The 12,928-nt window shown below is 41.1% G+C and overlaps 1 protein-coding gene across 6 annotated transcripts in view; it reads right to left on the bottom strand.

The window, feature by feature from the left end:
- Mtmr1 (myotubularin related protein 1) overlaps positions 1–12,928 on the bottom strand; it is a 69,180-nt gene that overhangs the window by 17,023 nt on the left and 39,229 nt on the right. For all 6 annotated transcript variants that reach the window (XM_041640962.1, XM_041640958.1, XM_041640957.1 and 3 more), the window contains 2 exons: positions 7,304–7,489; positions 6,093–6,299 (listed from right to left, as the gene is read on the bottom strand). In XM_041640962.1, the coding sequence (XP_041496896.1) occupies positions 6,093–6,299; positions 7,304–7,489 (393 nt within the window). The remainder of the gene's footprint in view (positions 1–6,092; positions 6,300–7,303; positions 7,490–12,928) is intronic.

Raw genomic sequence — 12,928 nt, 5'->3', positions numbered from 1 at the left:
GAATGCATGCTTTTTGGTTTTCAGCTGTAGCAGGAAAAAAGCTAAGCCATTTTAAAATGCCGGCTTTCTGGGCTGTCCTGCCAGGGCAAACTCTGACTCTTTCAGACAGGCAGGCCAACTGAGTGTGGTCTGTGAGCAGAAGGCTGCAGCTTTCTTGCTGGCAGGGACCTTGAAATGCCATAGAGTTGTGGCAATAAAAATGGCTACAGCCGTTACCTCCGCCATGAGGCTGAAAAGCTAAGGAATGGGCTGGATCTAGGCGGCAAAGCCACGGCTTTAATCCTACCCATATTGCTCAGTAATTTAAAGGCTCATGTGGTCAGAAAAAAGAGACATATATGACAAAGAGAGATTCAAAGGCAAAAAAATCTCTAAATGGTTTACAGTTTGTTAAAATATATGTAAACTAAAGGTCAAAGTTCTTAAAGTTAAAAAAGAAAGAAAGAAAGAAAGAAAGAAAGAAAGAAAGAAAGAAAGAAAGAAAGAAAGAAAGAAAGAAAGAAAGAAAGAAAGAAAGAAAGAAAGAAAGAAAGAAAGAAAGAAAGTAGTTGGGTGTGGTAGTACACACGTTTAATCTCAACACTTGGGAGGCAGAGGTAGATTGACTTCTGTGACTTCATGGGGCAGAGGTAGATTGACCTCTGTGACTTCTGGGTGTGGCAGGACACACCTTTAATCCCAATGCCTGGGAGGCAGAGACAGACAGATCTCTGTGTGTTCAAGGTGTGGTAGCATAACCTTTAATCCCAGCACTTGGGAAGCAGAGGCAAGTGGATCTCTGTGAGTGCAAGGACAGCCTGGTCTATAGAGTTATTCCAGGACAAAGATATACAGAGAACGCGTCTCAAAAAATAAAAGTAAAAACAAACAAAATAGAAGTTAAAATAAAGCTGCACAAAGATGGAAAATACAATGAGAATCTTGATACTGTATGCTATTATGCTCTCTTTGAATTGTTTGAATGCTGAGGAAGGAGCAACTGATACTAAAAGATATTTGTTTATAAATGATGCTGAACTAATCCAACATAGATATTTTGAAAATACCTTGACTTCAGAATTTGGATCTAAGGATATGATACTTTGGAAAAGAGATTCTTCTTTTGTTTTCATAGAGGATGAGACCCTGTGGATTGCTTCTATCCCAATATGGTATAATAGACCACGCCCTCCTGAAAGGTGGCTGTGAACACCCTCAAAAAATTACTTTGCTCAACTGCCGACTGATAGGAACCTAGCACATAGGTTACACCATGAAAGATCTGATTAACAGCGCCCCCAATCAGCAGGAAGCAGCTTGGAAAGAAAAAACTGCGCCCATGTTCCCAAATATTGTTTATAAATGTTCTTTTACATTTAAAGGGGGTATGATATAGATATGGATAATTTATATTGGTATGTTTTGCTTTGTTGATATAAATTTAAGGACAATTTTGTTATATATATGCATATTTCTGATCTTGATTAAGGTATTGTGATTATGTAGTTCATTTAAAAATGTAAATGTATATAGGCTGTTAATAGATAATCATCTATAATAGTCAAGTTTGTAGTCATGTTAGTTAGACTTTCTAGGTGTGCATGAATATATTTCAGATAGGCATTCTTCATATCTTTCAAAGACTACAAAATATGGCATTTAATGTTTTAATAACTTAAGGATTTTCATGACAATGAGACATGTCTGCTCCTGGCAGCACCAATCTACTTCGAGAGGAAGATGGGAATCGAAGAGGCTCCTTACAGAGTTTGATAGCCATTTGGGCAAGAAACTGCTCTTGCCTGAACTGTTGCATAAACTGGACAAAAAGAACCTGCAGAGAGAGGACTGCTGAACTTGCCCAAAGGTGAGATGATTCTTTGGGGTTCCTGACTCATGAGCGAGTCTACAAGACATTCTGCAGGACACAGCAGATAGTGACTGAACTGTTTTTGAAATTTCCTGCTTCATGGAAAAAGTCTACTGGATACTATGGGCCTGTAGGCCGAAGATGGATGCCCCAACCGTATAGAGGAACTTTGGGTGACTGTCCAGGAAGCAAAATGTCTCTCTCATTTCTAGAGTTTGGAAGTTGCTTATTTCTTGTTTGCTTAGGTAATATTATATCCTTCGGGAGTCTTTGATGGAGTTGAAGAATAGGTAGATAGTTATTGTTTTCCTTAGTTATGATATAAGATAAAGTAGATAAAAATATTGTAATTCTTGCTTGATAACTGTTTTGTTATATGTGATTTTACTATGTTAAAGTTAAAGCCTTTCTTTTTTGTTTAAACAGAAAAAGGGGAAATGATGGAGGAGTTACTTTCATTGGTTAATAAAGAAACTGCCTTGGCCCATTTGATAGGCCAGCCCTTAGGCAGGTGGAGTAGACAGAACAGAATGCTGGGAAGGAAGTGAGCCAGACGCCATGCCTCTCCTCTCTGGTCAGATGCAATGAAGCTCAGGCCCAAGATGGACACAGGTCAGATATGCTGAATCTTTCCTGGTAAGCCATCACTTTGTGGTGCTACACATATTATTAGAAATGGGTTAAGCAAGATAAGAGAATTAGCCAAGAAGAGACTAGATATAATGGGCCAGGCTGTGTTTATATGAATACAGTTTGTGTGTTGTTATTTCGGGGCATAAGCTAGCCAGGCGGTCCGGAGCTGGGTGGCAGGAACACTGCCCGCAGCTCCTTCTACAGACGGGTGCATGGAGAACTCTAAGTGGGTGGTCAGGGCTCACACTCAGGGAATGAGTGAAGAGGGGAATCTTGGGTGTGAGATTAGGGAGTTGAACTAGGGACACATTGAGTGTCACACTGAGTTCATATTGGGCAGTGACTACATTAATGCTCCATTTGATTACAGGAGAATGACAGGAAGCAAGGGGACAGGCTTCACAAAATCTACTTAGGATACTCCCTGAAAGAAATGAATAGACCAAAATTAAGGGAGAAGTGGTGGCAATGTGAAGGGGAATGCCAGATCTGAAGCTAGGTTCAAATATTCGGCACTGGCTGAAATCATTAAGAGATTAAGCATACATAGAAGAGAAGTAGTACCAGGGCTGAGCCCTAAGACACCACAATGAGGTTGGAGAGATGGAGGGTCCAAACCAGAAAAAATGCAAATGATTGTAGAGTCACAGCCTAGTGAAAAAAAGCACTTCTTAAGGAAATAACAACACAAATGCTCAGGCCAAGTAATGGAAGGGTTTGGCAAAGTGGCTATGGTAAGACCAGTTGCAATGGATGAGTGTGAGAAGGAAGCCCAGTTAAGGTGGGGTCAAGACAGACAAGAAGGAGAAATGCAGTGGTAAGTAGATATGCATAAAATAGTTCTGATGAGTGTTCTAATATAAAGGAAGGCAGATAATTGCAATAATAGCTGGAGGAGATCATAAAGTCAAAAGGGTTGTATTTTAGGGTTATAACAGCATATTTATACAGCAATGGGAACAGAGGCAGGACAGAAAGAAGTTAGCTATAAAGTTATGTGATAATGTGCAAGAAATATATGACAGAAGCAGGCAAGAGCAGGTACTAGTTTAAGGAACTCAGAAGCTCATTCATGGAAACAAGGGAAGTAGAGAACAGAGACTCAGCCAATTGTGGCTGCAGACTGAAGCCCTCTCCCTTACCACCTCAGCTGCGTGGCCGTAGGTAGACAACTCACACCCTAGAATAGAAACCTGGTTCACCATTTGTCAACTGCAGGACTGCCTACATCAGGTGACTCACAGCTGCCTTTAACTCCAGCTCTAGGCTATCTTAAACTCCAGATCCAGGAGATCTAACACCCTCTTGTGGCCTCCATAGGTACATGTACAGATGCAGCATACATGCACATGGCCACACATATACATAAGTAAAAATAAATCTTTAAAAATTAACAAAAAAGAACACAGCACTCTGTGTTCATCCTGACACCCTAGCTTCTGTTAGTTCTGGTACTACCATTGCTGATATGTCTATAGAGAGCTCTTAGCACTTCCTTTCTGGTTAAAGCACCTTAAGAGCCTTCTTTCCCTCAGGACAAACATTTTGGGGATGAAACATGAAAGAAAGTAGCTTCTGAGACTTCAGAGAAAATCAGCTGTAAACACCTGGAAACCATATACTCTCTTCCCCATGGAGCTCAGATTTTGCTGAAGGGGAACAAGCATTTAAGTTACTGTTTTAACAAGGATAACCCCAACTAAGACTTCTAGCAATAGTAGAGAAGGTGCCTGAACTGGCCTTCCCCTATAATTAGATTAGTGACTACCTTAACTGTCATCATAGAACCTACACCAGTAACTGATGGAAGCTGATGCAGTGATCCACAGCCAAGCACTAGGTGGAGCTCCTGGAGTTCAATTGAAGAGAGGGAGTAAGAATGGGGAATGTCAAGATTATGATCAGAAAAACCACAGAGACAGCTGACCTGAACTAGTAGGAGCTCACGGACTATGGACTGACAGCCAGCAAACCTGCATAGGACTGAATTAGACCCTTTGAATGTGGGTAACAGTTGTGTGGCTTGGGCAGTTTGTGGAGACACTGGCAGTGGGATCAGGATTTATCCCTGGCACATGAACTGGCTCTTTGGAGCCCATTCCCTATGATAGGATACCGTGTTCAGCCTTGATACAGGGTGGAGGGCGCTTGGTCTTGCCTCAACTTGGTGGTATACTAGACTTTGTTGACTTCCCAAAAGAGGCCTTACTTCCTCTGAGGAGCACATGTGGGGGTGAGATGAGGGAGGTGGGAGTGGGAGAAGGGGAGGGAGGGGGAACTGGGGTTAGTATGTAAAATTTAAAAGCTTTCAAATAAAAAATGTTAATAAAATGGAAATTGTGTCAATGAAGTCTGAATATCTTACCCACATTTATGTATAAATATAAAGATCCTACTTAAAAACTGAAAAAAGATAGTGTTTTTAAAATAGACACAACATCTCTGAATATGGGCCAGGTTCAGCAGCAAGCACTTAATAAATCCAAATTCCTCCCCCTTTAACACCTAACTGCAGAACGAAGGAAACCGAGGCAGAAGCAATTTCTAAATAAATATCTGACAACAGCTTCCCAGGCCATGAAGCTCAGAGGCTGTGGAGCTACCCCTCCTTCTAGAAGGGCTTCTCCCTAGCCCTCCTCCTTGAAGTGTATTCACAGCAGGTAAACTTGGATCCCCACACCTATGGTACTCCAAGTCCTTGCACCCTGCAATTCACACTGAGCCTCACTCTGACTTTGGGAGTATTCCAATTCAATGGATGATCCCCAACAGCTCAAGAGGTTTTGCACAGTAGAATTCACTGCCAGTTTCAGTCACACACAAATGGCTGCCCCAAATGCCCACCAAAGGCCCAACAATTCACTTAGGAATATACTCTGCAAATTGAAAGCAAGAGTTTCCAGGCTGAATTACACGCCCAAAGCCCCAGTACTTTATAATGTTACTGTATTTAAAGGCAGGACCTTTAAAGAGGTCACTAAAGTTAAGTTCTGACCCAATATGACTGCTGTCCTTAAAGATACCAAGGAAATGATCACAGAGAAAAGGCATGTGGGAAGAGGCAAGAAGAGCATGGCATGGCCATCTACAAACCAAGAAGAGAGACTTCAGGAGAAACCAACCCTACTGGAACTTGATTTTTGACTTCCAGCCTCTATAATAGTGAGAAAATACACATTTGTAGTTTATGTTACCAGTCTGTGGTACTTTGTTATGGAAAAGCCTGTATAATCTCATGAGACTTTGTAGAGGCGGATTAGGAATCTAGGGGCTGCAGGGAATGGGAATGGTGCACTGACTAATGTATATAGGGCTTCCATTTGGGGTGACAAACAGGTTTGGGGACTAGCATTGTGAATATAGTATAGGACACTGTATTGAGCACTTTAACGTGGTTAATTCTGTGCTATGTGGATTTGACTTCCTTTTAATTATATAAAATAATCCCTATCAGGAGCATACAATGTGGAGGTCCTTGGTATTTTATTATGGAAATTTAGGTCTGGTGCAAAGGAAAAGGGCTGTTCATGTATATAAATATATGTTACCAAATGCCAAGTACATGTATGTGAGATAGGAAAACAGTTATACATAGACCAGATCAACATACCAGTGCAAACCTGTGTCCAAAGCTTATCCACTCCTTTTCTATGAGAGCCTCAAATCCTTTAATGGTCCGGTAATAACTGTCCAACATCAGCATTGCCAGAGATGTGAGCTGGGATGTTCGGTCCCAGCCATCGCTGCAGTGGATCACCACGGAAGTTTTCCCAGATTCTATTTTATCAGCAATTCGTACTGCCCCAGCAAGCAGCACCTTCAGAAAAGAAGGCAAAACAGACAAGGATTCATTAAGTGTCAACCTCTGTATAAGATAATTTTGTAAAAAAAAGTTTAGATATTATCACCTATAAACCATTAAGAATGTCATCTAGGGCTGAGGCTCTACTTCAGTGAGTCTCTAGGCTTCAGCCCTCAGACCCCAAACAAAGCAAAAAACAAAACAAATCAACAACAATCAGCTATAACATTAATTAAGAATAACTCACTAGGAAGTGTTAACATCTTTTTTTTTAAACTATGAAAACTGATCAAAGGAAATGGGATCCTTTATTGAAGGGCCACAAGGTTCTGTTAAAAACCTGACTTACTAAGTAGGTATAGAGCACACCTGTAATCCCAGTATTTGGGAGGCAAGTTCAGACTAGTCTGGGTTATGTAGTGAGTTTAAAGCCAGTCCAGGCTACACAGACTCTGTCATTCAAAAACAAAGAAACTTGGGGTTGGAAAGATGGCACAGCAGTTAAGAGTGCATACTGTTTTGCAATATTTGCTACTTGGAAATAAGTTAGGCAGCACATAAACACCTGTAAGTCCATCTTCAGGGTATCCAATACAGTCCTCTGGCTTCAATAGGAACAGATGTTCACATGTGCATATACCAATCCCCATGTATGCATATCATTAAAATAAGACCAAATCTTAAAAAAATAATTAAGGAAGGTGGTGGAATCAGGAGGATCAGAAGATCAAGAGAACTTCAGTTGAACAGCAAATCTGGAGGCTAGCCTGGGCTACTTGAGACTCTGCCTCAAAGTTAATTATTTATTAATTGTTAATTAAAACATTGTGAATTTTTGTCAGAAAAACCCTCCGCAAAGACCACAGTCCAACTGTTCCCAAGAGGAATGTTCAAAAGCTCTCATACACAGCCAAGATGCATTAATCTGTGGTGTTGAAAAACCACTTAGAAATAGAAACATTTATGACAGATATTAGATGTCTAAATCAGAAGGTAGATAAAAGATTGAACTTCTTTACCCTTATATATTCCAGCCAATGTGTCCCATCCACACTGGATAGCCACCGTGACTCATCAATGGAAGGGTACACGATCTCCTTTAATTTACGAAGTGACTCCCTCATCACATGAATATTATGGATCTCCAAAAACACAAGTTCTGCATTGGGGTAAGCACTTTCACTTTCATATCCTCCACCCTTTGCCTATAAAGAAGCAAAAGATATGCATCACTTCTTCTGAAATTAACTTTTCTATTATTTCTACTGTAATGAGACACAGACTACTAAAGAAGTAATAAGCTCCTATACCCTGTATGGTTGCCCTAGAACTGCCAGAACACAACAGAGTACCATAAACTGACATCACAAACCAACAAAAATGTGTCTTCTTACTGCAGTGCACCACCACCACCACCACATCTAAGTTCTCAAGGCCAGGAAGCTGAAATACAGGTGCCAATAGGGTCAGACTCCTCCCTTAGAACCCTCTAGAAGAATGTGTTACTTTTCTCATTGCTGTGACAAAGTATCTGGCAAAAGTACTTAAGGAAAGAAAGTGGCTATAGTCTGAGAGGACACAGTCCATTATAGCAGAGAAAGAATAGTGTCAGATGTGAGAGGTAGCTGGTCACACTGATGAATGCTGCTGCTTATACTACTTTCTCCTTTTTATTCAGTCCAGGACCCCACATTCATCATAAGTCTTCCCTCCTCAGTTGAACCTCCCTGGAAACACTCTCAAAGTCATACCAAGCAGTGTGTCTTTATGACTGTAAATCCCATCTGTTGATGATCAAGACCAAGAACTGCAGAGAAGATTTGCTATTCCTTGGCTCTCCTGGTTCCAAGTGGCCCTAGGCATTCTAGGTTTATATGCTCTTTGCCTTAATCTCTACTTCCTTGTTTGCAGTTGATCTTCTCCCCTTTGTCTTCGCCTCTGCAAGTCTTATAAGAAATACCTGTTGGGCTAGCAAGATGACTTGGTAGAGAAGACACTTGTCACCAAGACTGACAACCTGAGTTTTATTGATACCATGGACCTATGTGGTAAAAAGAGAGAACCAAATCCTGAAAAGTTGTCTGCTGGCCTGTACATATGAGCACATGCACACAATTAAATGTAATACAAAAGCATGTCTGTCATGCTGAATTAAGGTTCATCCTAATCTAATATGACTTTGGTTTAACTTGATTACATTTATAATGAATCTTTGAAAATATTTGTAAGTACGAGGAGTCAGGACTTCAACACATCACTTATTTATTTTTTTTAGGCTAATATTTTTATTTTTTTTTAATTAATTTATTTATTTAAGGATGTCTGCCTCCTCCCCGCCACCGCCTCCCATTTCCCTCCCCCTCCCCCGATCAAGTCCCCCTCCCTCATCAGCTCGAAGAGCAATCAGGGTTCCCTGACCTGTGGGAAGCCCAAGGACTGCCCACCTCTATCCAGGTCTAGTAAGGTGAGCATCCAAACTGCCTGGGCTCCCCCAAAGCCAGTACATGCAGTAGGATCAAAAACCTACTGCCACATTGGAGCACCGGACAGAAATCTCAAGGTCCAAATCAGGAGCAGAAGGAGAGGGAGCACGAGCAAGGAACTCAGGACCGCAAGGGGTGCACCCACACACTGAGACAATGGGGATGTTCTATTGGGAACTCACCAAGGCCAGCTGGCCCGGGTCTGAAAAAGCATGGGATAAAACCGGACTTGCTGAACATAGCGGACAATGAGGACTACTGAGAACTCAAGAACAATAGCAATGGGTTTTTGATCCTACTGAGAACTCAAGAACACATCATTTATTGAGGACATAATTTAAGCCTTAATAATCCTGCTGTACCCATTATGGTTTTTAGATCAGTACCAACTGGCTCTTATTCAAGGTTCCTTATGCTAGTGTCATTTATCTACCAAGAAAATGGCATACTACCACAAAATTTCTGCATAATAATAAACTTTGGAGTTCTGAAACCACAAAGTTTATTTTAGCAATTTAGAAAGAGCAAATAATATATCAAAAAAGAAGATAAGGATTAACTCTTAGTGAGCTTATAAAAACCTGGTCTGTAGCTAGCTTACACTTTATAGAGGTCAGTAATTAAAGCACATTTAGATGAGAGTGCAGAGAAACTGGTGGGAATGGAAAAAGCTATAGCTGCTGCAGAAGTCAACTTGATGTTTCCTCAAAAAGTTACAGATAGAATTTCCATATCACCTAGCCACTATGAACATTTGTGTGTAAATTTTATTTAAATACCTGTTCTCAATTCTTTGGCTTATATACCCATGAATATAAGAGTGGTGTCACAATAACAAACAATTTAAATGTCCATAAACAGATAGTTAAGTAAATAGAATGTTGTCTCTCTATACAATAGAATATTATTCATTCATAAAGAGGAATGCTGTAAGATGGAATAAAATGGATTAATTTTTTAAAATTACAACCAATTGGCCTATTAGTTCAGGCTTCTTATTAACTCTTATAACTTATATCAGCCCATAATTCTCGTCTGTTTTAGCCATGTGGCTTGGTACCTTTTTCGGCAAGGCAGTCACATCTTGCTTGCTCTGTGTCTGGCTTCCTCTCTCTCTCGGTGACAATGGCATATTGAAACTTCCCTCTTCCTAGAATTCTTGTTGCCCTGCCTCTACTTCCTGCCTAACTACTGGCCAATTAGCGTTTATTTAAAATACAAATGACAGGGTACAGACCAGTGTCCTACAGCACTCCCCCCTTTTTAAAACAAGAATTCTGAATCAAATCTACTTTGCTTAGCTTTTCTACTGACCATTATCCATAACAACTTGTAACCAACATTCTAAACAAAGGCAAATATCCATAATCCAAAATGGATTAATTTTTTAAAATGAGCGAAAGAAGACAGAAAGGAGTACTTAAATGTATGATTCAATTTTTGAGGGGGAGGTTTTTGAGACAGAGTTTCTCTGTAGCTTTGGGGCCTGTCCTGGAACTAGCTCTTGTAGACCAGGCCGACCTCGAACTCACAGAGATCTGTCTGCCTCTGCCTCCTGAGTTCTGGGATTAAAGGCGTGCGCCACCACTGCCAGAAGTATCATTCTATTTTTATGAAGTGTCCAATTCAGGGGAATCTATACAGAGAAAAGCATATTCATTGATGCCAGAGGTTGGAAAAGGGGAATGGGTACAGAGTCCATTTGGGGTGATGGATTCAGATAGTAGTGCTACTTTTACAGTACTGTGACTATACTGGAAGTCACTGAAGTATATTATGTGTAACACAAAGACAAGCTATTAATTTAGTCTGCAACCAACTATCCAGTATACAAATGTCTTGCCCTAGCTTAGTATTGGGCAATAATGAATAAGCTGAGACTCTGGTCTTTTAGGCTCTTCAAGTCTGGTGTGGTAGGCATGGGAGATCAGGATCAAGGGCAGCACAGGGCTGAGGGTCCTCTGCTCTAAGATAGTTCAGGAGGTAGCAGGTACCTGGACAGCCAAAAGCAAAAAAGGCACAAATCAGAGAGTACAGAAAAGAACATCTAAGACAAATGGGGCACAGATCTGGGTAAAGATGTGGCTTCCTGAAATGAAGGTAGGTTTTGCATAGAGAGTACCAAGACAGTGGTAAGAATGATGAATGATGAAGTCAGAGAGCATGTAGGGACTGGATGACATGAGCGAAGAGGATCAGACAGTAGAGGAATGGGTTATGCTGGGAAGGGCCTAGGAGGGTGAGACACTCTGCAGGTAGTTAAGCACAGAGATGCAATCATTTGGCTGAAGGAAGTAGGGCGTAGATGGACATCTGATTTGAGATATTTAAGAGGAAGCACACAGTGATGACCTGAAATAGTGGGAGTAGATATGAGGAGTGATACCTATGATTCTCTGCCGGGCTGCCTGAGAGATGGTGGCATCATTTACTGGGAGTCTATTGGCAAAAGAACATATTCTATGGGGAAGATTATTTGCTTCTGAGTACAGTGAGGACCCAATGACTCTGAAAAAAACTCAGCTGGGATACAAAAGGTCTGGAAATGAGAAGAAATGTGAACTGTGAATATCAATGTAGAACATTTGTCATATGGATGGTGACAAGGGAAGACAGAAGCATGCTGCATGGTGTTCCAGGACAATGTGTAATGTAAGGACAGAAGAGTGGGTCAGAAGCCCGAGAAAGATCAGAATTTAAGGAAAACAATAAAGAGCAGGGAGAAGGGGAGAGAAGAAGAGCAGAAGGGAGAGAATACAAAGAAGAGAGAAGAGAGGAGACAAGGGAGACATTACAAAGGAGAGGGAAGAAGAGAGTGGAAAGGGTGGAAGAGGAGAGGGAAAGGGGCAGGGAAAATAGGAAGGAGTAAAGACCTTGGGCAGGCAGGAGAGGCCAGGGAAGGAACATTAAGACCCATGGAGAAAGCCCCCTCTTCTACTGAAACAGGAGGCAGGAAGGGGAGACAATTCCTGTCTGATAGAGCTTGTCCTCTATGAATAAGCAGTCAGATGTTGAAGGCTGGGCAAGAGTATGCACTTGAATAGCCATAAATGGGTTGAGATGGCTTATGTTGAGAATGGAGAGCTGGTCAGAAAACTGTAGAGGATCACGCAGCAGCACTAAGGGCCCAACTAAAACTTGAGCACACATGAATCCAGAGTGGTTCTGATCTATGTATTATGAGCCCCCTTTTTCCCCGAAAACATTGAGAAGCTCAGGGTGTGAGCTTGAGAAAGGCACACAGGAGAACTGAAAGGGACTGCAAGGCAGTGATGCTTTTATTGGGCACCTACTTTTTGCAAAGTCATGAGCTAGGCAGAGAAATCAGCCCGTGGGGACCAGTAGCCAGTGAGCTGGAATCTCAAGGCTATATAGAACGTCAACACAGAGGCTGCATGTATACACTAAGAATTGGAATGAGCCTGGGAAATATAAAGTCAATTTATTGTCTACAAGCTGATTATAACAATGTACAGAAGACAGTCTCATTAATTAAACTAAGGTTATAGACATAATCTTATAACCTTATAAAAGAACACTGTATATAAATTCTATAACGGAACACTGGGATAAGTCACCTGGGGGTCTCAATACAGAAAGAAAAGGCAGTGAGAAAGGAAGTCCACTGATACCTTGGAAGGAGCAGGGTGTGAGGTTTAGAGAGTTCTGAAAAACAAAAATTTGTTGGACAGGCCTGTATCTATCAGGGTTCTTGAGAGAAGCCAGTGATATGGAAAAACATTACCTATCTGCAATTTGAGCAGTGTAGGTGGGACCACTGCTGTGCCTGTTGAGAAAAAGAAGGCTTATATATACCTTAGGAAACCACTAATGTTCTTAGTTTCAGGATCTGAGAAAGAGCCAGCCTAAAGTACAGGGAATTGGCTAGCTATGTGAATATAGCTAGATTCTGTGCTGACCTTGGGGTGTGCTTCAGAAACTGGAAGAATTACCACCCAGGAGATGTGGTGAGAGAGAAAGGAAAGGACTCAAGTGCATGGAATGTACAGAACTTCATTCTTAGATAAGTCTACACAACATGGTGTCTATTGACAATGACAGCATATTGTATATGTCCACGCTGCTTAGAGCAGATTTGAAGTTTCTTCACCTTAAAAGAAAGTTTGCGAGGTTATGCATATGTTTGTTACCTTAATTTAG

This window comes from Microtus oregoni, unplaced genomic scaffold, assembly GCF_018167655.1.
Source record: "Microtus oregoni isolate MIOR12 unplaced genomic scaffold, Mior012 000067F_000, whole genome shotgun sequence".
NCBI lineage: Eukaryota > Metazoa > Chordata > Mammalia > Rodentia > Cricetidae > Microtus > Microtus oregoni.
The sequence above is the reverse complement of the archived record's forward strand: the minus strand, read 5'-3'. Positions and strand labels throughout refer to the sequence as shown.